The 24,887-nt window shown below is 44.4% G+C and overlaps 1 protein-coding gene across 7 annotated transcripts in view; it reads left to right on the forward strand.

Annotated features, from left to right (window-relative positions):
* ptprt (protein tyrosine phosphatase receptor type T) overlaps nucleotides 1-24,171 on the forward strand; it is a 292,314-nt gene extending 268,143 nt beyond the window's left edge. For all 7 annotated transcript variants that reach the window (XM_061041736.1, XM_061041737.1, XM_061041738.1 and 4 more), the window contains 9 exons: nucleotides 4,478-4,632; nucleotides 7,654-7,789; nucleotides 11,768-11,917; nucleotides 12,421-12,594; nucleotides 12,727-12,858; nucleotides 14,203-14,328; nucleotides 17,067-17,230; nucleotides 21,896-22,031; nucleotides 23,421-24,171. In XM_061041736.1, coding sequence (XP_060897719.1) covers nucleotides 4,478-4,632; nucleotides 7,654-7,789; nucleotides 11,768-11,917; nucleotides 12,421-12,594; nucleotides 12,727-12,858; nucleotides 14,203-14,328; nucleotides 17,067-17,230; nucleotides 21,896-22,031; nucleotides 23,421-23,474 — 1,227 coding nt within the window. In that variant the 3' untranslated portion in view covers nucleotides 23,475-24,171. The remainder of the gene's footprint in view (nucleotides 1-4,477; nucleotides 4,633-7,653; nucleotides 7,790-11,767; nucleotides 11,918-12,420; nucleotides 12,595-12,726; nucleotides 12,859-14,202; nucleotides 14,329-17,066; nucleotides 17,231-21,895; nucleotides 22,032-23,420) is intronic.
* The last annotated feature ends 716 nt before the right edge of the window (nucleotides 24,172-24,887 follow it).

Consider the following 24,887-nt stretch of genomic DNA (forward strand, 5'->3'; position numbering starts at 1 on the left):
TCCATACCACCTCTGTGTGTGTGTGTGTGTGTGTGTGTGTGTGTGTGTGTGTGTGAGCGCAGAGGCTCTAAAATTCGTAGAAAAGCTGATTTTAAAAAGCCTGTCATTTTGAAGTGTGCATACAAATACACACCACTCTCACAAACACACACATAATTCAAAATTATCCATCTTTAAAGTACAGGAGCTTCTCTGCGCGTGTGTGTGTGTGTGTGTGTGTGTGTGTGTGTGTGTGTGTTTGTGTGTCTTAAGAACAAAGACAAAGCAAGACAGGCAGCAGGAGAGAGCGGGCGAGAGAGAGGGGGGGAGTGTGCACAGGTTCTGCATGGCAGTTAAACAGCTTTAATTGCAGTGAATAATGAGAACAGGATCTTAATGAAAAGGTTTATTAATGGCACATCGAAGGAGATTAAAGGAGCACTGAGGAAGAGAGGGTGACAGTGTGACGCTCGAAGAAAGAGAAAGTCTGTGTGGCAAAGTGAGGGAGAGAGGATGAAAAAGCAGGTCACAGAGAGACGTTCATGTACGAGTGTTAGAATCAAACACAGCTTTTTGGAGGTGAGCAAAGGATAAAGTAAAGGCCAAGTTTTTCTGATCAGCTGTGTGAAAAGTGTTCAATGCAACATGTTGATTTCATCAAACAACTCATGGAAGTCGGTATCCGTTTTAACATTATCAGTTCAAGTACTGTAGGTGTAGATGTCGAGAAAACCCACTGTCTCTTTGTTTTGAGATGTACAATTACCCCCGTGCAGAGGCGAGGCCAGAGGGGTGGCCAGAGGTGATTTGGGCCTCCCTTGAAATCTTAATGGCCACCCCAGGTGCCACCTGTAAATCCTTTTCAGGATCAAGATTTGCCGCTCTTGATCCTGAAATGTTAGTCATATGACAGCGAAACCCCTCACACAGTGAAACAGATCCACAAGCAGATTTCCCAACTTTCTTTTTTTGCTTTCCGATTGCACCATCACAATCAGTAGGAATGCGGCTGAAAGCACCATGGCAACAGAATGCATGCCTGTTTGATGTGTCTTCCCCTTCCTCACTGAAGATACAAACGAGAGAAACATTGGCAGGAAATATCTGCGGACCTCCAGCTGACCGAGTATTTGTTATGATTTAGCTGCTAGTTAGCTTGGCGATGCTGAGAGGGAGAGAGAGAGAGGGAGAGCGAGAGAGAGAGACTTCTCCAAAGTCTTAAAAATCATAAATGTGTCTCAGTAAGTATTTTTACCACTTTGCAGTTAAAGTCTAATCGGACATTGAACACTCGTTACCCTGGAGCTTGGCTAGTGTTAAAAAACGACCCTATAGAGAGGATCCTAGAGCGTCATTATGTTTGAAGCAGACGGCTGCTGACCATGCTCATGTCTTTGAAAAGACGGAGAGTGAGAGCATGTTTTTGTAGAAACCAAGCAATGAGCTGCAACGGGGCTTAGTACACCCAATGGAGCACATCCAGAGCAGCAGGAGTCTAATCTGCTTTATGGCACTCAGATCTGGAGAAACCAAACAATTGCGAGCCGCAGTGGACGACAAACTACACAGGAAGTGAGTGAGCAGTGTACATGGACCTACAGGCCAACAAACACAGCAACAGACGGCCGGTGCATGGCGTACCAAACAGTGAGGACAGATGGTTTGAGAGGAGTTCAAAAGTGTTCTGGAGAAACTCTCCCTGTAGTGGGTGAAAACACCATTCCTTCAACCGCGAGAACCCTTGATACCTCTACCTTTTCTGACTGTTCGGATGAGTATATGATTGACAACCTGCACGCTCTGTCTTCATTTTTCATCTTAGTGAACCCGCCCTAAAGGTGGGCGTCGCCTCCCCATGGGAATAACCCTTCCCAGAATTCCTTGAGACATCGTCTATCAAAGCTGAAGACCAATTGTTTGGATTGGTTTTCTCCAGATGTTTCACAATTGGACGACTGATCTGAACCTTCACAGATAAAAGATTGAACATGACTTGAAGGCCAATGCACTTCCAGCCCTTTACTTTGATATGATGTTTAGTAGCAGCCACTCAAACCACAAATAGCACTGAGTTACAGAAAATGGAATTTACCAGTAAACAATGGATATTTCCAACCCAAAACAGTCTGGGTCAGACATATTTAAAGGTCACATATTCTGCTAAATCCACTTCACCATGTTGTTCTAACTCTAATATGTGTCTCTAGTCTGTCTCCAACCCCCCCAAATGATGAGAAAAGTCCATCCTCTCCGTCTTCTGCCTGCTCCACTTTTCAGAAAATGTGTGCTCAAACAGGCCGTTTGGAGATTTTCCCTTCATGACATCACAAAGGGCAGTAGCCCCTCCCCCAGGTGGGTGACACTCCCACAGCTAGGTGTTTGTTCTGCCCTCTGAGTCTGCCTTCTCACCGTAAACAATAGGACATGGAGAGAGAAAGCCTGAGTACACCCAAGCCCTTCCAGAGAGATCAAAAATGATGAAATCTTTGTTAAATACAAGGCCTTAAATAAACTCACACAAGATGGAATCTGCTTTGACGTACCCTGAGCCACTGGTGGAAGGACTATTTGCTTTCTTGCCAACTCTGATTAACAGGAAACAGTCTGGTTCTATTTCTGCACAAAACTACTTCTCTTCTGTCAAAACACCTCAAATATTTTTTGCATCCTCACGAGCTATAAACGTAGACGCATGGAGGATTGTAATGTTGTTTTGGACTTTTTCTACCAACCTGTCTTGGATTGATTACCCCGGCTGTGTTGGAGACCTCCTTCTATCGATCTAAAGAAGTAATTTCAACATCACAAAAGAGCAAATCAATGAGAGGTCCAGTCATCAAATCACCCTGTGGTTTTCTGTCTCTGTCTGTTGGTCATTTTTTATCTCCTCTTCTACATCTTCTCCTTCCTCCTGTTTATCTTAGTCTCTACTGCGGACTCCTCCTCGCCTTCACCTCTTCTCGTCTATCCTCTCTTCATGCCGTTCTGCCCTTTTCTAACTCGCTGCCTGTTTCTTTACATCACTTCCTCTTTCCTCCTCATGTCGGCCACACTTCACTGCGACCTTGTCTCTCCACCGGAGCCAGAATGGGATCCGCAGTCACAACAGTTTCCTCAAAGTGCTTTTCTTAGCGAGTAAACTGAACCGTCTCCTGTTCATGTTTAAGTTTAGCACAGCATAATGGGATCGATTGGTATGCATAATTTAACTGACTGTAAGGTCGTTGAGAAAAACAAACAAACTGGCTATAGAAACAGAATCTCACACTTTATCTGACGTCAACAAGGTGGCATACGCTGTCCGAGTAATCTAGATTGACTGATGACATCGTTCAATCTTTTCACGGTTGGTTGTGGAGCCTTAGTTTGAAGGCGTTGTTGGCTGACTGAATGAAATATTGCTGTCCTTTAAAAATCATAATTTCATCTAGATTTTTGATAAAGGTGCGACAGAGTTTTAGGGCCAAGGTAAGGAAAAATAATCAAAAAATTTGAGATAAAAAAAAAGACGTGTATTCATAATATTATGTTTGTAAATCGTTTAAATGAGGCTGTGGTTAAATTATCAGCTTGTATCTGAAAAGCAGCCCATCCACCAGCAGGAAAATTATGAAAGGGGAAACCTCAAAGTGATTTCCACCGCCACAAAAGAGACAACCTCCTCCAAGTCTTTCTGCGGTAAGGCTCCAGTTTCTTGCAGTATCTTGCCAGGGTCATGATACTTATGATTATGTGATGCTAATGTGCCAAAAGATGAAGTATTTCCTTATTTGTGAAACCTTTACTTTAGCATTTTTTAAGCACAGGCTTGTCTCTGATTTCTCTTGTTTTTAGATTCGTAGCAAATGTTAAAACGGTGTATACGTCCAATGGAAGAGTATGTGATTCCCAAAGTTTTGTCAAGGTGTTTGAGTCATAAGGAGAACACTGTTTTGAATCTTTCAGACGTCTTTAAGTGTTTGCAAAGTCATAAACTCATAAAAAAGGGATGTGAAAGGACTGAACTGTTGGCGAGAATTAGGCAGCTTAACTGAACCGAGTCATTTCCTCGTACAAGTCCCTCCCAAAAGGGCCATCATGAGATTTGCAGAATCAATTAATCTTTTTTTTTTTTTTTTTTTTTGTGGAGCCAAAATGGCCATCAGTTTCCTCAAATCTCCCCTGTAAATTAGGCAAATGAGCCTCGATAAGTCTTCCTGTCTCTCCTTCCCAGAAGTGGCCCAAAGTGCCAACCTCGACATCCACAAGATTGATTTATTTTCCGTCTGAAGCCAAAGAGGCAGCGCGGCCCCCTCGGCTCCTGAAAATCCCCGCTGTAAATTAGGCTGCTGAACTGTGATATGTCTTCTTGTCAGTCTTTCCCCAAAAGAGCCGTGATGGGATTCCTGAGATCTGTTCATCCGTCATCATCCAGACACAAGATAGGGAGATGGCAGAGAGCCCTTTTTTCAACTTTCGGTGTAACGTCCCCCCCTTCCTCACCGTTTGTGTTTTTCAGAAGGGTCACCACGAGATCAGAGAACTCCGTCAGTTTCATTTCACCAGCTGGCCCGACCACGGGGTTCCCTGTTACGCCACCGGGCTGCTTGGCTTCATACGGCAGGTCAAGTTCCTCAACCTGCCGGACGCCGGGCCGATAGTGGCACACTGCAGGTAAGGACACAAACAGTCAAAGAGGTATTTCACTGGAACTGAACTTTAACCACTGATGCTGTTGGTCCGAGGCTGCAAGGGTTAGAAGTACAGGTCCAGGTTGTGCATGTAAGTGAGGGGGCGTGGCTTAAGAGGGAGCACAGAGGGGAGGAGGTGCAGACGGAGCACTGAGGGAATACTACTTTCTAAATCATGCTAGTTTTAGAAAATGACCAACCCTGCCTCTAACCTTCTAAAGCTGTGAACGCACTGGGAGATAATCGGGCTGAGTTTGGGGCCCGAGTTTCCTCTCCGTCATAACTTAAACTTTTGTTTGGTTCTGAAGATTGTCTTGCCACATTTTCACGTGGCGTGAGGTGCGTTAAGTTGACTAATCCATCTGTGTGACTAAAAAAATATTCAGCTCTAAAATAGCCTTCCTCCTCTCTGTGTCTCCAGTCTAAGATAACGCTTTAGCACAGCTTGTCATTACCAACAGGAGCACACACACACACACACACACACACACACACACACACACACACACACACACACACACACACACACACACATCGAGCCCCTCTGGTCCATAAATTAGATCGATGGTGTTAACCTTTAAAAAGTAGGCAACAAGAAAAAAAAAAAGAATTCACCTTCCACCCCACTTTCATCTCCCCCCTCCCTCCCTCCGATATCATTGGACAGGAAAAGGGGGAAGAAAAAAAATGAAGTGACAGTTTTAAGATCCCCATGGCGACAGTATATTTAACCTCCATGTTCTGTTCTTCATGGGATGTAACGGGTCAACTCCGGGGCCGAGCTGTCAGCAGACGCAGGCTTAAAAAGGTCAGCTCTGTGACAAGCTGTGGAAAAAAATAATGTAGAGTAGATTTCTTAGATTGGAAAGAGCATTTAAAATTAACGTATTCCATTTGGTGGTCCACCTTAATACAACACACAGCTATGAGGTGGTGTCATAGGGGGGGGCAGGCGTTGGACCCCCAACCTGCCAGAGGCTGTTTGGGATGAAGGCCTTCAAACAGCCGTATGCAGCACCTGTTCACAAATACTACAACTTTGCCAGAGAAAATCTAAATTCCACTATTCAACTAACTTATATCTACATACTATATATATATATATATATATATATATATATATATATATATATATAATTAAATGCTGGACCCTCGTTTTGAACCAAGCTTAATCCACTTGGTGTTTCTCCTCACTGTGATTTTATTTTCTCTTATTTTCTGCTACATTAACGTCAGCCATATTACCAATTTGAATCGCGTCCAATCACTGAATTGTATTCACTCATAAACTCACCTGCTGCGCTGCCATTGGCTGGAGGAAACACACCAGCTCCCCCGCCCAGAAACATCCCGAGTCAACCAAAATATGGAAGATGGTCTGGTAGCTGGAGAGGTGCGGAGGAAGCCAGATCTGGTGCGCTCCCCGTGTAGCAGCCCCCCTCGCGCTGACATCTCTCCACTGATGCACGTCCACATGTCCTGTTTGTGCATGTGCAATATAAAAATGGTCATTATGTATTAAAGTTCGGTTAATAACCGGCTAAAAACTGAGTTTTAAACTGCAGTGGTTAAAAGAAGAAGGATGTGATGCCTTTAGAAAAGCGAAGGAGTCTACAGGAAAAGTTACAAAACACAATCCAAGAGCTCCTTCAGGACAGACAGGGACAGGGACGCACGGCGGGACAGAGACAGACAGGTAATTAGATTTTTAAAAAAAGGAGAGAAGGGGGAAGATATCAGCGGACGGACAACGAGGAGAGGCCGACGCGTAAACAGGCGGCTCCGGTTAAAGTGTGTGGACAGACAGGCGGGAAGTTATGGCAGTCACTTCCAATTTCCGGGGGGCACTCTGACGCTATTGGCCTGTGTCATGAGGCGTCCAAACACACACACACACACACACACACACACACACATACATGCACACGCACACACAGAGGCCCGGCAGTATTCTGGTCTCAACATTAATCACAGAGGTTGACAGGTAATCTGCCGAGGCGCTCCCTCCTTCTCTCTCTCTTTTCTGTCTTTCTTCCTTCTCTCACTCCCTCTGTTTCTCTCTCTCTCTCCCCCCTCTCTCTCTCTCCCCCTTTCCCTGTAAACTGTCACGGGGGATTGCAAAGTGAAAGATGGCGTCCCCCCCTCCCTCTCACCATCGTTCCATGCCTCATCCTCTCAGCTCCCCTTATACATCCCTCCATCCTTGCCTCCTCTCCCGCCTTGATCTCTCCCCTGTGACGACCACTTCTATCACTCCCAATCACTAACCCCCCCATCCTTCTCTTCCCCCCCCCCCCCCCCCTCGCTCATTCAATCCACCCGTCCATCTGTTCTTCTTCTGTCCCTCCACTCGTCTTTTCCCTTCAGGCATTACTGCTCCGGATGTGTCGCTTTAACACCTGACGTGGTATTACAGTCTGTCCATGTTTGTGTGTGTGTGATAGAGAGAGAGAGAGAGAGAGAGAGAGAGAGAGAGAGAGAGAGGGAGAGAGAGTGAGGGAGAGAGAGAGAAGGAGAGAGGGAGAGAGAGAGAGAGAGAGGGAGAGAGGGAGTGAGAGAGAGGGAGCGAGAGAGAGAGAGAGAAGGAGAGAGGGAGATGGAGAGAGAGAGAGGGAGAGAGAGAGAGAAGGAGAGAGGGCGAGGGAGAGAGAGGGAGAAAGAGAGAGAGAGGAGAGAGAGCGAGAGGGGGAGAGAGAGAGGAGAGAGAGAGAGCGAGAGAGAGAGCGAGAGGGGGAGAGAGAGAGAGAGAGGGAGAGAGAGAGGGAGAGAGAGAGAGGGAGAGAGAGAGAGGGAGAGAGAGAGATATGGAGAGAGAGAGGGAGAGAGAGAGAGAGAGAGAGAGAGAGAGAGAGGGAACAGAGAAACTCATCCATCTCAATGACTCGTCTATCCTCTCTGATGTCAGTTTTTCCTAAACTGTAAATGGCTAAGCACGATTATGACTTGATTCTTCATTTGTGATTTAATCGATAAATATTCCATGTTTTCGTTCTTTCTCCGACAGCGCCGGTGCGGGGAGGACGGGCTGTTTCATCGCAGTGGACATCATGTTGGACATGGCCGAGAACGAAGGCGTGGTGGACATTTTTAACTGCATCCGGGAGCTGAGGTCACAGCGAGTCAACATGGTGCAGACGGAGGTTAGTGTGCAGGAGTTTAAAAACAAACACAAAAGAGACACACACATGAATACACACACACGCTCCGGTGTTTCCCCTAGGATGGCGTCGGGGCAGCAGAGGTAAAGTGGAACAATGTTTAAAGGCTTTATATGCGATTTTTCACACTTGAATGTAATATAAATCAAGTATATCCTCTGAAAATAACTCTGTGAGTCATGACTGTCTACAATGAGTGTAACACCCGAGTCCCACTATCTGTGATGCTTTCTGAGTTTTCCGAGTCATATCTTCAGTTTGTTTACATCGCCCGGACAGCTGGCCGGCTCATCCCCTCGCGTATAAAAGTTGTTTAATTGAGGGACTAGAGAAAAGAAGAATAACATACTGTACTCACTGCTTAACTGTGTTTCTAGATCATGCTCATTTCGGGTAAATTTACATGCAGTGTGAAGATACGAGCATAATAAAGATCACTAGCATTAGCATGCTAACACAACAATGCAACGCAAGTTGTTTTGGTTTCATGCTGGTGCTCAAGGGGGACATCTGCTGGATCAAAAAAATCACATATAAAGCCTTTAAGTTGGGTGCAATTAAAATATATATATATATATATATTTATAAAATAAAAAATAAAATAAAATAAAAAAATGTATTTCTTTTTTTTAAGATTTATTTATCGGCTTTTTGGGTCTTTTTATTGTAGAGATAGGGCAGTGGATAAAGTCGGAAATCAGTAAGCGAGAGAGAGAGAGAGAGAATGGGGAATGACATGCTGGTAAGGAGCCACAGGTGGGATTCGAACCTGGGCCGCATGCTTGGAGGACCACAGCCTCCATACATCCCAGATTCCTGGCCACTAACCACTGCGCCACCAGCGCCCCAAAAAAATGGGTTTCTTTAAAATAATTATTAACATTTATAGGACAAAATAGCCAATCAACAACCTCCCTATACAGTAAAATGACTTTACCAAATCAGTAAAATCCCTAAGATCTGTGCCTCCAACCCGTACATCTTACTAGGGCTTTCCACAAGATCTGAAGTAGCCCGCTTGGGGGGCTCCGGGGACACGCCCCCCTGGAGAACATTTTTGGCCTTAAAAGCCCAAATTTGGTGGCCTCTGGCACATTAAGAAAACTCAAAGAATTAATTTCTACCACTGCACAACCTTTAGGCTAACTACCCAGCCAACAGGTCCTCATGCGGTCCATAGTGGTCTCTCCTTGGTGAGGTGGGCTTAAACTGATTATGGGCTTTGAGAGTATTTTAACTGGGGGGTGTTTGGACCCACATTGCCAACATTGATTTAAATACAAGTTCTCGAAATGGGCTCAGCATTTAGCAGGAAACATGGGTACTGGATGGATTTAGAGTGCGCACCAATATGGGCCCATTATGGAGCCCATTAAGGCCCATTAATCAACCCATCTGGACTAACCCACGTTGGACCTCCATGGAGACTAAGGACGGTATCTCATTTTGGCCCCACATGGAGGTGCCTGCCAGGTAGAATCTGGGAGTATTACTGGTTTACATCAGGGCTTGCAAAGGTAATTAAAAAAGTTGAATATCCTTCAAAACATGATTTATTTGTTAAACAGTTCTGTCTTTGCCCCATGAGAAGTTGGGCTCTCACTTCCTGTTGCGCTTTGTCATAATGTGTCATAATTTTGTGCGATCAATCATTTCTAAAGACTCTGCGCCGTCACATGTTGGCTGTTTCATTTCAGAACAGAAGTATTCATTTCGTTTCTAAGCTACCTTAAGCCCAACCTAATCCATCCCGCCTCCGCGTTCCATTTGTTCCCCTGATGAAAAAAAAAAAACTCACATATCCCGAAAAGTCAACTTCATGATGATGGGGAGGAAAGAAAAAAAAAAACAGCCTCATTTCCAGACGAACGGCTCCGACTCAGAGACTTCTGGATGTGTTTTAGAAGTGCCAGGTTCAGGAAAGTTAGCCAGGCTGCGGCTCTGAGGGATTTCATTCAACGGCAGCGGTATGAGAGCTAATGTTGTGTTTATCTGTGTGTGTGTGTGTGTGTGTGTGTGTGTGTGTGTGTGTGTGTGTGTGTGTGTGTGTGTGTGTTTGCACTCAAAGCTAAGCTAAATGCATCCTGCCCTTCCTTTTGAACATGTGTGGGAGCAATTTGTGTCAGTGTTGAAGCTGCTTGACGCCATTATCACCCTGCTTCACACGACACAAAGTAATTCCTCTTTAAAAGGCACAGATGAGGCATGTGTGTGTGTGTGTGTGTGTGTGTGTGTGTGTGTGTGTGTGTGTGTGAATGAATGAGTGCTCTCTTTGTGGCTTTAGGTGTGTGCTTCCATGTTCTTTTGCATGTGTGTATGTGTCATTCGAGTATCTAATGGCCAAGCAAGGACGTTTTTAGCGATGCTTTTGAAACTCTCCTCTCCGCTCCAAGGGCAACAATTATCATTCAACAGGGAGAGACGGGCTGAGAGATAACATGGGGGGGGGGGAATGGAAACAGTTAGAGACGGTATCTAAACATATTGTGAGCGAGAACATGGGGAAGACATGGGGGGGAAAAAATAAATAACTGTAGTTAAAGGAGGAGGCTGAGGGGTAAATTAACATGCACAGCGGCCGCTGGATTTACACTGGCTGAAGCTTTTACCGGCGAGCTCGTTGGAGCACAAAGAGCACACTTGATCCAGAGCACAGAAACACCGCACAGCAAAGCACACCCCCCCCTTTTAATTCACTTCCAGGCTGCAGAGAGGGAACGAGCACACAAGTCATGATTCACACGCACAGAGTGAACAAAAGCGATGCTACAGCTTAGCCAAACCAGGTCCTGACATGCACGTGCACCAGGTAACTATTGCCCCCTCTTAAAAATAGGGAAGCGTGCACTTAAATGTTGAGCTTCCAAATTCTTGTAAGAATAATAATAATAGTAATTCTGGTTGTAATTACACCAATCAAGAGGGGAAAGCGACCCTACTTTCCTTTGATTCATCCCCACTCTAAACCTCTGATGAGCTCATGCTATGATTCGTACGGAGGCCTGGAGGAGTCAGACAAAATGCATATACAAAATGCTTTGCAGACGAGAAAAACACAACCCCATTGACGGAAAGACAAACCTCCTAAACAGAAATGCAAACGCCAAAACACAAATAACCACAACAGACGATGAAATTAGTTAACTATTACTCAGGTTTCTGACGGACTTTTGCGACAGACGCATGTTGAGGAAATAGTGAGAATAAGTGATGATCAAATAGTGAAATTTATCTTATTAATAAAATATATTTTCAGAGAACTGATGAACAACGTCTTACTTACTTTCCTAATTTCTTCCATGTGTCCTTACTTTTAAATTGTCATCTGAGCTGTGCGGGAGTGTTTTAAAGTGAAATGAGCCATTTAAAGGCACAGCGCAGTCGTTATTTCCATCACTGTGGCTGCAGGATGACGCTGCAAAACGAAAGCCGAAAGGGACAGAATAGCATGCGATTAATGCAAATTAAAAAATATATATATTGCATTAATTTCATTTCAATTAACATGATTACCCGACTTGTTTGAACTTTCAACTTTGGACTTGTGGCTCCTGAATTTGTCTAGCGGCGTTTGTGTTCGTGTTTTGATATTTGCATTTTGGCATGGCATTTGCCATTTTCAAATATGCAATGTATCTGACTCCTCAAGGCCACTGTAGAATTGCTCGCTGGTCCCATTAAGATTTAAATCAACAATGAAGAAAGGTAAGCTTCAGGAAGTAGCTACCTGTCATCTAGATATGGACGTTTGAATGCATATTCAACCTGTCGTCCAAATATGGTCATTTCTGGTTTCTTCTAACATGATAGTGATCAGCGAAAGGCCAAACCAGGTTCTCCAAACCAATGTGTGAAATCACCACGGCAACATCCACTTCTTTTACACAAAGTGTTTTTTTTCCATAAAGGATATTTTCACTCCAGCTTCTTCATTGGTTCTGCCTTTTCCTCACGTTGCAGGAGCAGTACGTGTTCGTTCACGACGCTATCTTGGAGGCGTGTCTATGTGGGAACACAGCCATACCCGTGTGCGAGTTCAGAGCCATCTACTACAACATCAGCAGACTGGACCCGCAGACCAACTCCAGCCAGATTAAAGACGAGTTTCAAGTGAGAACACACACTCATCATCACACACCTAAACCTTTAGGAATATGAACAGGACTAACTGTCGTTGCTAATGTTCAGCTTGACTCTGAGAAAATGCACAGAGCTATTAGGTCCTGGAACGTCCCTGAAACAGATTCTGTCTTTGCCAAACATAAGGATAGGATAGGATAATACTTTATTCCCCAGAGGGGAAATTCAGGCATTGCAGCAGCACAGACAAGATGACATAAGTCCTCCAGTGGGCATGCACATATTTCCATATTTCCTCCCTAGATGTTTAAAAATGTCTTTTTAGTAAGCAGTCTTTACTTCTTTTCAAAGCTTGTATTTTTATTTTTGCATACAGCTTAATCGATTTTCCACTTATAGCGTTAAAAAAATAATAATAAGAAGTCTTAGCCCTCAAAATCTAGTCACCAACTTTTCGGTCCAATCAAATGCTTTGTTGCCATTTTCAGATAAAAGGCCATCTTTGACAAAACGTGCTGTTTTCTCTCCATCAGACGCTGAACATAGTGACCCCTAGAGTCCGTCCAGAGGACTGCAGCGTGGGTTTGCTACCCAGGAACCACGACAAGAACCGCAGTTTGGACGTACTATCAGCGGATAGATGCCTTCCCTTCCTCATATCAGTGGACGGAGAGAGCTCCAACTACATCAACGCTGCACTCATGGATGTAAGTGTGCTCTCGTGCATGTGACGCTCGAGTATCTTGAACTTTCCGGCGCCGCCAAATCGAACTCGTTTGATTTGTCTGGTTACCTTTCATTCATTCATTTTTTATTTCTGCTCCATCCCAACACTCCAGAGCCACAAACAGCCAGCGGCCTTCATCGTTACCCAGCATCCTTTGCCAAACACCATGGGCGACTTCTGGCGACTGGTGTTCGACTACAACTGCTCGTCCATTGTAATGCTCAATGAGATGGATGCGGCGCAGGTACACACACATGCAATTCCCTCTATACCTGCTCCCCCCATAATTTGGCTAACACAGCTTTAGAAAAAAGAGCAGACAACCAGGAGCTGACCCATCAACTGGAACATCACAGCGCCGGATCAATACGCCCAGAGACTGTTTCTATAAATGTGTATATGCAGTCCTTGAGTTTTTTAAGAGCCGGACAAAAAGAAGAACCTTTAGCTACAGTTTTGTGCGAACCAATCGTCTGACCTGAAAAGGTTAGGAGCAGAAAGCAGAGAAACTTTTCTCAGACATTTTTGTGTTTTAAGCAGTTCATGAACTCTGCTAATCGTTACAAAATCTGAAATGCAGAAGTTATTGATCAGAGAACGTCTTTGTCGTCAATACACTCAACATAACGGGTTAGAGGTCACGCCGACTGGGCCAGGAGTTTCCCCGCTTGGTTTACCTTTCAGAAAGTTTTGTGAGAAGAGATGAGAGCACAAAACTGGAGCAGCTCGTGTCATCATGTACTTCTTTTTAAAGGTTTATTTCTGGACTTTTTATGCCTTAATTTAGAGACAGAACACTCGATAGAGTCAGAAATCAGGAAGAGAGAGGGGATCGACATGCCGCAGGTCGGATTTGAACCCGTGCTGCCTGCTTAGAGCAGTGGTACCCAAAGTGGGGGTCGGGGACCCCATGGGGGATCGCGAGATTCCTTCCAAAAACATGTAAAAAAAATGTAAATAGCATATCTTATCCATTATTGTGAAAATATAAACAAAAACAAAGTTGACGCCACTATTTTGGATAGGCGTCATAGTCTGGACGGCTGAGTTGAGTTTTGAGAGTTTGAACCACCTCCAGGGACGATGGGGGTCCCCAGTTGCTGGCCGCTTTACTTTTAGGGGTCGCGGACTGAAAGGTTTGGGAACCCCTGGCTTAGAGGACTAGAGCCTCTATACATGGGGCAAGCTCACTAACCACTAGGCCACCGTCGCCCCTGTCATCATGCACGTTTAACACAAACACAGATGTGTTCACTTCTCTCAGCGCTGATTTGAAATTGCTTCAGGATTCTCAGATTAAAAACCTGCACTCTGCATAATGCCTCTTGTTTTTGCAAGTTGGCTCTATCTCGATCAGATCCTGCATTTATTACTTTTTCTATAAGTCTTTGTGTAGGGTCATAAGACCATGAACATTGCATTCATATTCAGACCCTGAGGTCATAAAACTACATAAATTATAGAATCAATGATATGCCTGTATAAAGGTTTTATGAAAACGTCCTTCTGATCGGTCCTTGGACTGTTATGCTGTTTGGAAAGGAATCCATTCACTTGTTGACTTAGCTGCCTCTCTGTTTTCTTGCAGTTGTGTATGCAGTACTGGCCGGAGAAGAGTTCGTGTTGCTACGGTCCGATACAGGTCGAGTTCATATCGGCAGACATCGATGAAGACATCATCAACCGGATCTTCAGGATCTGCAACATGGCCAGGGTACTCCCTTACTTTACATTTAAATACCAGACCAGTTAGGCAGCAGGTTAAAGACAGAATCAGAAGCTTTTTCCTTCAAAATAAAATACAGGCTTCTCCTAAAGTCAAGCTGCTCCATTGTCCCTTCTGGGCCTCCATACATGTGTGGTGGTGACTGTGTCTGCAGAGACCCTGTCCTCTGACTGGATTTTGCTGTTCTGCTTTGTTCTGGTTGACTCGGGACGTTTCTGGGCGGGGAGCAGCCTCCAGGTGATAAACACATGCGGTGAGCTTGCGCTAGCATGCGCTAGCTTGCAGTGTAGCTACAAGCAGTAAACGTACACACTACTTCCTGCTTCTGAGGGGTGATGAGCCCAGGAGGAGGGGCCATGTTTGAATGTTGTGTTTGCAAGCTGCAGTGAACATTTCTACTGACTCCACCTTTAAAGGTTTAACAGGTTGTGGTTATGCAAAACAGTTTTTGGTTTTCTAGGCAAAGAATTAAAAGAAATAGTAACAGAAGTGAATGCATGAGTCTACACTATGTATCTAGTTTCTTTGTGATGTGTGCACAGTGTCAAATCATTTGATAATTACAGTACGGTAAATGTTATTTGATTTGATAGTTGTTGATTTGATACCTTGCTCTGGGCTCATGAGTTGTAGAAGAAGAAGAAGAGAAAGAAAACACTCCTGCTGACCTTCATGTGACATATAAAAATACATAGTGGAACAACGCACGCAGAGATAAAATGTAACAACACATAAAAGACATTTTTCATTCCACCTGACCTTTACTTCCACTTAAGCAGCTGTCAGGATGAAACCAGGTCCAGCACTGCAGCAGGCCTGGCTAACTGAGTCGTCCTGCTTTAGAGAGAACCTCTGCGGAGAAAATGGCCGCATGGTCGGAGGTGGTTCGATAACAACAGGACATTTAAAAAAAATATCTTCTCCCATTGTTCCTCCTCTTGTCTTGTAACACCTCTCCTTTACTGTCACTTCCAGACGTGTCTTTCCTTTCACCTCCTCTTGTTCCGCTCTTCTCATCTCGTTTCTCTCTCTCCATCCATGACGGAACAACTCCAGCGGTTTCCCTATCGTCTGAATGCTCCTATAGCTACTTAGTGAACTCCCCACTACCCCTGCTCCCTATATTCTCGCTGCCTCTCTCTCTCTCTCTCCACACCTTTCAAACACATCACCGGTGTAGCGTGAAATGGCTCATATCATCACCACAACAGCACATCTCACACTGAGAGAGCAGCTCCAGCCTCGCTGAGTCTGTACGGCCCGACCGCTAAGCCATCAAATGAGGAGAGAGAGCGAGGGGGGGAGAAAAGGTTTGAGCGAGCGAAATGGAAAATACACAAAGAAGAAAAATGAAGGCAGGAGTGAGTTGGTAAAGAAATAGGCCTGTAAAAAAGTTTGAAATGGGTGCTGATTTGAAGTGGCGAGCGCGATGAAAAGAAAGACATTAAGACGAGAAGGAAGCAGAGATGAAACGAGACGGGAAATCAGGTATAAATGGAAGAGGGGGAAGATAGTAGAGGGGAAAATAAAGAACAGATTTAGCTGAATCTAGCTGTGGCTGCAAATGTCAATGTGCATATTTGTGTGTGCAAACCCGGCAGCAAATCATCCTGACAGTGACGGCAGGTTTTTTGGATATTTTTTTTGGGCGGTGGATGCCAACCGCCTCGGGCCGGACGACTGAAAAAACATTTTGTCTGCCATGAAATCGAATTAAACATTATGAGACGTTCTCTTTGTTGAACACAATGCCGTTGCTTTTGGGAAAAGCTGCTTTGTGCAGAAACAAGACCTAATCGGGAGCACGGCAGAATGCAGACACACGCCGACACCAGAGGAGAAGAATGGCCGCGTTAGGTGCAGTGGTTCTCAACTGGTGGGTCGGGACCCAAAAGTGGGTCGCAGACAAAGATGGTTGTTTGCAGGGCGTTGGATGCTGTTGGTGGTATGGAGTTGGTGGCGGCTTGTGTGTTTTCTGGAGGACTTTCAGACCATTTATCTTTGAGGTGCTCACTTTTAGATGACAGTGGAACCTGGGATTGCTGCACCGACATCTCCAGGATGTACAATATGTCAATGTACAAGCTTTAATGGTGCATTTGTATCAAACACCAAAGACCTATGTTGTATGTCTGAATGATGTGCAAAAAGAGTTGTGACAAAACATCTGTATTTGACGACCTGGGTTCAGACTGCATTGGGTATTTCTACAGGTTTGGACTGTAGGGAGTGAGTCCTGATCCAAACGTCTACAATCATAGGCCCTAAACCTGCACAAAACCACTTTAAAAAAAAAGCAAGTACAAAATATTTCAGTCTGAACATACATACCTGCATGCAAATGTCAGTGAAGACAATAAAGTCAGCACGAAAATGGGTTGAAGCAGCAGATGTGCTTTCAGTGAGTTTAAAATGTGTTAATATGTTGGTACTGTCATCCTGGAATGCTTGGTTTAAAGTACCAAGTATTCCCTCTTCACACTTTAGAAACCCTGATGATCTAATGTGGAACTATATCGCAGAGAAGACAATAGACTACCTGATTTATAAATATACTTTTTTAATGATTTTAGGTGTTACACTCGGAAGGTGTTCCAGTTGTTTTCTCATTTTGACAATCACCATGGAAGAACCTGCATGATGCTGAATATGGTGATGGAAGCTTTAGAGATAAACATCCTCGTTTTCTCACCTCTCTCTCTCTCTCTCTCTCTCTCTCTCTGCAGCCTCAGGACGGTTACCGCCTGGTGCAGCACTTCCAGTTCATCGGCTGGCCGGCGTACAGAGACACGCCTCTCTCCAAACGCTCCATCCTGCAGCTGGTCAGGAGGCTGGCTAAATGGCAGGAGCAGTATGACGGAGGGGACGGGAGGACTGTGGTGCACTGCCTGTAAGTTCAGCACACACACACACACACACACACACACACACACACACACACACACACACACACACACACACACACACGGATGCACAAACTTCCTAACATGTAATGAAGCAGTGGGAAGTCAGCGGTGGAGGGCTGGAGAAAGCATTTCTCCCTGGGATGATCGATCACACTTATCAATGATAAAGTGCACTCTCTACAGAAGTACACACACACACACACACATACACACACACACACACACACACACACACACACACAGACCTTTAAGATGATACATACATATATGTTTTTTTCTCGACTCCTCCATTTTTCTACGTTAGGTGTTTCCCTCATGCTTTATTTCTCCCACACTGATCCGTCAGACGTACAGATGGTCTGAACTCTGAATATTTATCTCCGCTCAGGTGTTTCTGAAGAGCGGCACGAGGACGCCAAACACACACAGAACTGATCTGATATATAGAATTATACTTATACACTATTAAAAGAAGGTGCTATTAAATGCTAAATTGTTGTACTTTAATAAAAGTGCCGACCTGACATCCAGCTTACAAAGAGCCTTGGCTGATAAATTACAGGTGACCTACACACCAGAGCTGCATATCTAACTCTTTACCTTATACCCCGCCTTATTTAAAGCTATAAATCATTGGTGGAGATACAGATAGAAGATGGGTTTAGTAAATGGCCTCAGCTTCAGCCAGTAATACCAGCTGAATTTCATTTCAGATTATAGAGAGATAAGGGTTGAGCATTTAAGATATTAAACACATTTACACCAAAATGCAATTTTATGGATTTAAAGTGTCATTGTGATCTGAATGCAGTCTACACATTGCAAATGACTGCCTAACGGCCCAGCCCCAACTATATGCGACATTTCTGGCGCCCCATTCACTTTGTATAGGACGCGACACGCGAGTAGGGCAAAGGATTATGGGATGCATGGCGAGCAGGCGCAGGCACAAGACTCGAGAAAGTGGTGGGACAAAAAGTTGAACTTCAGTGAGCAATATTCAAGCGAGTGCGATGCGAGCTGCGTCATCCGCTATTCATATTTCCTGACTGTCTTTAACAGAAGTATAAATAAATAAAGGAACATGACTAATAGTGGTTATTGTGAATCCATGATCGTTTGTCTACATGAGAACACACGGCCGTGCAGCGAGCAGAACAAATGACGCTGATAATGAGGGAGAGAAACAGACAATGTAAAATCTATTGAGGAGAGATTACACTGAATTTAACAATTACAATTACACACACACACACACACACACACACACACACACAGAGTCCAAACACTGCCCAAAGCACATCACTGGTGCTTATCCAATCAGCATCCTCTGTCACAGCTCATTGGGCCAATCAGAATTGGCATCGATTTCTTGTTTTTTTCTCGCTGTGCAGGGATTTGTTTTGTTACAAGCTTTTCTAGATATTCAAACCTTTTTTTTTCGCTCAAGCAAATAGAAACAACCCCAATCTTAAATATGGATGGGTATGGCTAAAACTGGTAAGAAGTCACTTCAACTTTAAGTTCATGGTTGAGGAAGAAGAGAAAGAATTCTAGGTATTTCAAACCTGGGTCCTGTTTTTATCTATAACCCTAAAAATAGCGGCAACTTCCGGAAAAATTAAGCCAATGCAAACATGCAATATCCTGCAGTTCCTCGAGTGTCCACTAGAGGCTGGCTGCAGAAGCACAGGAAGTCACATACGCACCCATTCTAAAAAGCCTGTTTTTACAGCAGAGATTAACATGTTTACAGCCTGGTTCAAAAAAACAAATAGGTCTGATCAGCTCATGTCTTGATCAACACACACTGTACAGGGGGGTGAATGTTTTGATGACTCATGAGTTTTTATTTGATGAAGGATAAGAGTTATTCACAATAAGGCCTGTAGCTGACCTGATTGACAGGTGGGCGCGGTGTAACGGTTTGTCAGGAGGTTTAAAACCCGCCTCAGCTCCAGCTCTCAGCCTGTCGTTAGGTTGACTGAAAGTTAGGCTGAGACAGCATTTCCAGCATGGAGACCGCCATCGATGGGACTCCAGCGCCCCCTGCAGGAACAGACGGGTGACAACACTCAAGCTTCAAACATTCATATTTACAGTCTATGCCATATATGAGCAGAGACCTGGTGTTGGATTGGAATCCTCCACTCACGCCCAGATTGATAATTGCTGAACTGTGCTTGGTAATGACCGAACGTCCAGTTCTTCTCCTTGCTCCTCCTTCTTATTCAGAATCAACATTCAAACCTCTGGTGTCATATAGGAATATAGATGGTGACAGATACACATAACCCTCTTTGACCTGATAAAGAATCCATACCAAGAGCTATTGATTGGTGTCCTGTTTGGAAAAGATGACGTTGTTTGGACCATCATTCATCATCTTAAATTAAATTGCAAACTGACTGACGTTTATAAAGTTCTTTCCTGCGCAGCTACAATTCAACACTAACAAAAAAAAAAGTTGAATTTAAACAGATAAAGCCAAAAAATAATAATTCTCCGTCAGTACTGCTCAACGTAAGTAATCATGAGTGACGGGGAAACAAGCGCTCTCTGCTCCGGGCTAAAGACTGCTACACCGGCTAATCAGCCCACGTATTGATTTCACAGACTCGGTAATACCAGAGATAAGAGGAAACATGATGGTTCAATCAGGAGCTGGTGAAAATTGATTATTTTTCTGCTCCTCACTTGTACTCGGGGGTTAGAGCGTGATGGGGTCTTTAGAGCCGAGTCACATGACATGACTGTCAAAGAATTGTGTGGAAAAATACACATCACACAGCGATCTGTCAGAGCTACGTTTATTTAACGATGTGGAGATTTTAATTCTAGAGACTGCGATTAACAAAAATGTCCATATGTTGGTCATTCAGCAGGCTGCATCTGAATAGAGAGCTGTCCCGCCCCCTTCCTCTCTAGAGTCGCTGCTCACGCAGGTTAACCATGTGGTGGACACTGAAGCTTCAGTGTTTATCCAGCTCTGCATCGGTCTGTAAACCTTTCTGCGTTCTAACCTCTCTCCATTTTTCAAAATCATCTCCAATATTGATCCTAGTTTGAGCACGTTTCTGCTCGTGGAGCTTATTAGAAACATGCAGAGGCTTTTTAGGTCGGGTACAATCACTTCTATCTGAACCACTTCTCTTGCCCGCTTCCATCGCTGCAACACCTGTTGGTTTGACCTGATAACTGCTCTCATATCTGGCAAACCGAGGGGTGTCCAAAACGGCCGTGTGTGGGGGGGGTGTCTTAAAAGCGCCTACCTTCTCTGATCCAAAAAAATCCAGAGCATTCAGGACCAGAATCTAAAGTTAGAAGGAGGACATACTGGCTGCTGCATTGTTGTCAGAGAAGCCAGCATTTCAACATAGCATGTTTCCTTAATGTCTGATCATAGAGTAAGGTACCTTTATCATTTCACCACTACACATCTCACTGATTGGTCTGACCATTTATGTGACGCTTAGCTGTTGTGATTGGTCGACAAACACCGCCCCTGCAGAGCGGCAGTGAGAGATCTTTGTGACGGCTGTCTCTCCACCTCTCCGTGTCTGAATGTTTAATTCAGTCTGAACTCTGAGATCTCTGACAGCTGATTGAGCCGCACAGCCAGTTAACACACAACATGTACACACAGCTACTGCATGTTTGCATCACCTCATCTGTATCCATTACTGCAAACTTTCTGTATTAAGTCTGAGAAACAGCGTCACTAGAAGGTGAACAGATCTATTCAGACGTCTTAAATCCATTAGTGGAGCCAGTTATTGTTCTGCTCCGAGTGGTGACAGGTTTCTTTGTGCTGCTTGTTACCTTTGTGACTCGGTGTCAGTCTCTTGTCTGATTCAGAAGTCTCACAGCTTATTCCTGTTATTGTTCTTGTTTCACGTTGAGGAACTTTTTTAAAGTCTCTAATGTGACTTCCTTCAACTTTTGTTTGTACTCTGCATATTTGTTTGGCCTTCGAATACAAGCGGGGATTTGTGATTAGCATGTTCACTAGCAAGGACGACGCCAAAACCATATAAGATATTTAAGGATAGGTCATATGAGTGATGAGACAGGATGTTGTCAGTGGGCCGGTCTGGAAGGTTGGACTGACTGCAGGGCGGAGGGAGACTCAGGATGGGGGTTGTGTCTCAGGCGTGATTCTGCCCGATCTGATCACGACCCGGACTGTTCCTAGAGTTAGACAAGCAAGATGAAGGGATGAGGAAGGAGGGTGGATGGCTGAGAGAAAGAGAGCAGCCTGCTGATCTAACAGGGAGGAGGTGGAGATCCCCGACTGTAAGGCAGCGGGTCAGAAGACATTTTCAGGTGTTTCTACTTCCTCTCTACTTCTCTACTCCTACTTACTCGCTTGATGATGTAAATCTCTTATTTCTTTCTTTCTTCCATTTTTTTTTCTTTTAATGATCAGCGAGACCAGCAGGTAGATTATGGAATACACACCTGGGTTTTCAGGATGACGTTGTTGTTATTGTTTAATGATGAAGATTGTTTTTGTCCTCCCTCCCTCCTCTATTCTTCCTTTTCCACCTCCTCCTCCTCTTCCTCTTCCTGCTCCTCCACCTCTTCCTCCTCCTCCTCCTCTTCCTCTTCCTCCTCCTCCTCCTCCTCCTCTTCCTCCTCCTCTGCAGTACCGGCGGAGGGCGTTCTGGAACGTTCTGTGCCATCTGCAGCATCAACGAGATGATCCAGCAGCAGAACATCGTGGATGTTTTCCACACCGTAAAGACGCTGAGGAACAACAAGACCAACATGGTGGAGACCATGGTGAGGACCTGTTTTGATTGGCTGCTGCTTTTCAATATGGAAGCTCCTACTTCTCCGATAGGAAGCTCCTATATCTACATAACAACAACATGACGACTGAGGCTCGGATAAAAGTCCAAAAAAACAGACTAGGGATGGGAAGCTGGATAATCTAGTGGTTATGACGCACGCCCCATTTACAGAGTCTAGGGTCCTCATTGCGGCGGCCTTGGGTTCGAATCCGACTTTTGCTCTTTGCTGCATGTCATCCCTCTCTCTCTTCTCCACAATGTTTCCTGTCTCTCTTCAGCTTTACTATCCAATAAAGGCAAAAAGATAACTTCCTAAGCGGCTTCTTTCAGGGCCAATTAAAGATGCAATATGTATTTTCCGCCACAAATCATTACTACAATAACAACAAGATGAAGTCGAGGCTGCCGGGGAATCATGGGAGTTCTCTCTGCTACTCCAACCCCCAGGGAAACTGAACTCAGCATTGACCGTTATCATGACGACCGGGCGAAACCGACCTGAGGAAGAGAATATGTTTACAGACGAGCTAATGCATCCGAGTATAATTTACATGACGTTTTGAATCACAGCAGCACAGACAGCAACAGGACGGCAGCTTTAAGCAGCAGCTCACGCTTCCTTATGCAGCGGTCTTTGACGCAACATCCGGTGTTTCCGCGGCAACGATAAACAAGTTGTTTCTGTCATGGCGGCCGTCAACTCTAAAATTATTGATTTCTCTGGCTTGGAAAACTGTTGGAAATATTTGAGCTAATGTTAGAACAAAAAATATATATAATAATAAGTTTAATCCATTTTTAATTAAATTAGAAATATTAATTTAAACATTGTCATAAAATTCTACAAATTGTACGTTTAAAACAAATTTAATTTCAGACTCATCTAAAGTTAAGAGAAGACTCAGAAAACAGTGGAAGCTGGGAAATCAAAGCTAGGTAAATGATGTTGGATTAGTTTCCTGATTGCGGCTTACTTGCGTAAACCTGGCAACCCTGTGCTGCATGTGTCTGTTGTGTAGTTAAGAGGAACGGCCTAAGATGAGATGTGAGATATGAGATATGAGGTCGGTACTCAAGAGGCCATGATGACTTAGAAAATGTACAAATTGTCAGAATCTTCTTCGATGCATCGCCTCTGTCTTCACTCGGCGCTCTGGAAGTACGTACCTTCATGGAGGTCAAGCAGTATTTCACAATAAAAGCACCCGGGGCAGAAACAGACATTTTAGCTAGTTATTCAATAAGCTCTGTAAAGTACAGGGGCGCTGTGCTCTCGCTCAGGTAAGAGCGGGGTTTTAACAGAAATGATATAAGAGGGAAATTCTTGAAGTTATTTTGCAGATGACTGATGTTGCTTTTGTCTGCGTGTCCTCCACAGGAACAGTACAAGTTCTGCTATGAAGTGGCTCTGGAGGCGCTCAGCTCCTTCTGATTGGCCGAGGGGCTGAAAATCCTCTTCTCTTTTCTGATTCGCCGTTGATGCTGCCTGCCATTCCTTGACGCAAAACCGGGCGACACAGAGCGCAAAAAAAAAAAACTGCAGCTGCTGTCGAAACCCCCAACCTGTGAGCGTGTGTGTGTGTGTGTGTGTGTGTGTGTGTGTGTGTGTGTGTCTGTGTGAGAGAGAGAGAGAGAGCGTGTGTGTGCTTGATTTAATGTGTGGGCAAAGAAAGGGCATGCTTGCATATTCGAGTGTGTGTGTGTGTGTGTGTGTGTGTGTGTGTGTGTGTGTGTGTGTATCTATAAGTGTGCCTGGGACGACACACACGCAAGCTGTACAGAAGAAAACCAAGCGACGAGCATACACACTAAGGATCTGTGTGTGTGTGTGTGTGTGTGTGTGTGTGTGTGTGTGTGTGTGTGTGTGTGTGAGGACTTTACACGCTTGTACAAAGAAAAAAAGAGAAAAAATGATATGTTTAAGAAATGAAATCAGATGTTTAAAAAAAAAGAAAAAAAAAAGCCACTTTTTCCTTCTTCTCTCTGTCCTGCTGGGCTGTGATGTGACGACTGTACAGTATCTCCTTTTTAGATCTACTCTACGCCTTGAATGTTGTCTCCCTCTGAAGGCTGGATGCACACTGAAAGACCTATGTTTTTACTTCATATGATTCTCAAACTTTAAGATTTAGGATTTTTTGTTGTTGAAGGTCCGTTTAAATTCATCCAAGCAGAAGAATATTAATGTTTCTGTTTATTCTGAGTTAGAGTTCCTGCAGCAGACGGGCTCATTTGACTGCCTCACTGCTGGTCGCCTTTGAAATCGCTCGCTTGTTTTCCTTCATTCTGCTTCAATGAACTGAGGCCGAGTCCACACGTAGGCGAGTATTTTTAAACGGTGGGTTTTCCTCCTCTGTTTAAAAAAGAGTCCCGTCCACACCGACCCAAGTTCTGAAAAACATCTTCATCCACATGAAAATTCAAAAACGCATTATTATGACTGTCATGCGCACGCCAAGTCAACGACTGCAAAAAAATAAAAATCTCAATTTTCCATATCAATTACCTCTTTAATTTCAAAGTTGTCCCACCAACCCAGAGTCCGCCAAGTCTCGTCCAGAACCGCCCATGTTGTTGTCTAGTCAGCAGTGACCTCCGTCGTCCAATCAGGCGTCTCTTCTCGTCCACACAGTGGGAGAGTAACTGTGTGTGTATGTGTGAGCGTGTAAAAAGTCCAGTTAGCATCGTTCATCATCAACATCTTCACCCTGGAAGGAGTTTTACTAAAGGAGAGTTTACAGAGACCTGAAAAGATGTTTATGTACAAAAGGTCAAAACGCAGAGAAGAAGCTAATTTAAAAAAATACCCGCCTACGTGTGGACGAGGCCTCTGATAAGTGGCGTC

This window comes from Labrus mixtus, chromosome 7, assembly GCF_963584025.1.
Source record: "Labrus mixtus chromosome 7, fLabMix1.1, whole genome shotgun sequence".
NCBI classification, from domain to species: domain Eukaryota; kingdom Metazoa; phylum Chordata; class Actinopteri; order Labriformes; family Labridae; genus Labrus; species Labrus mixtus.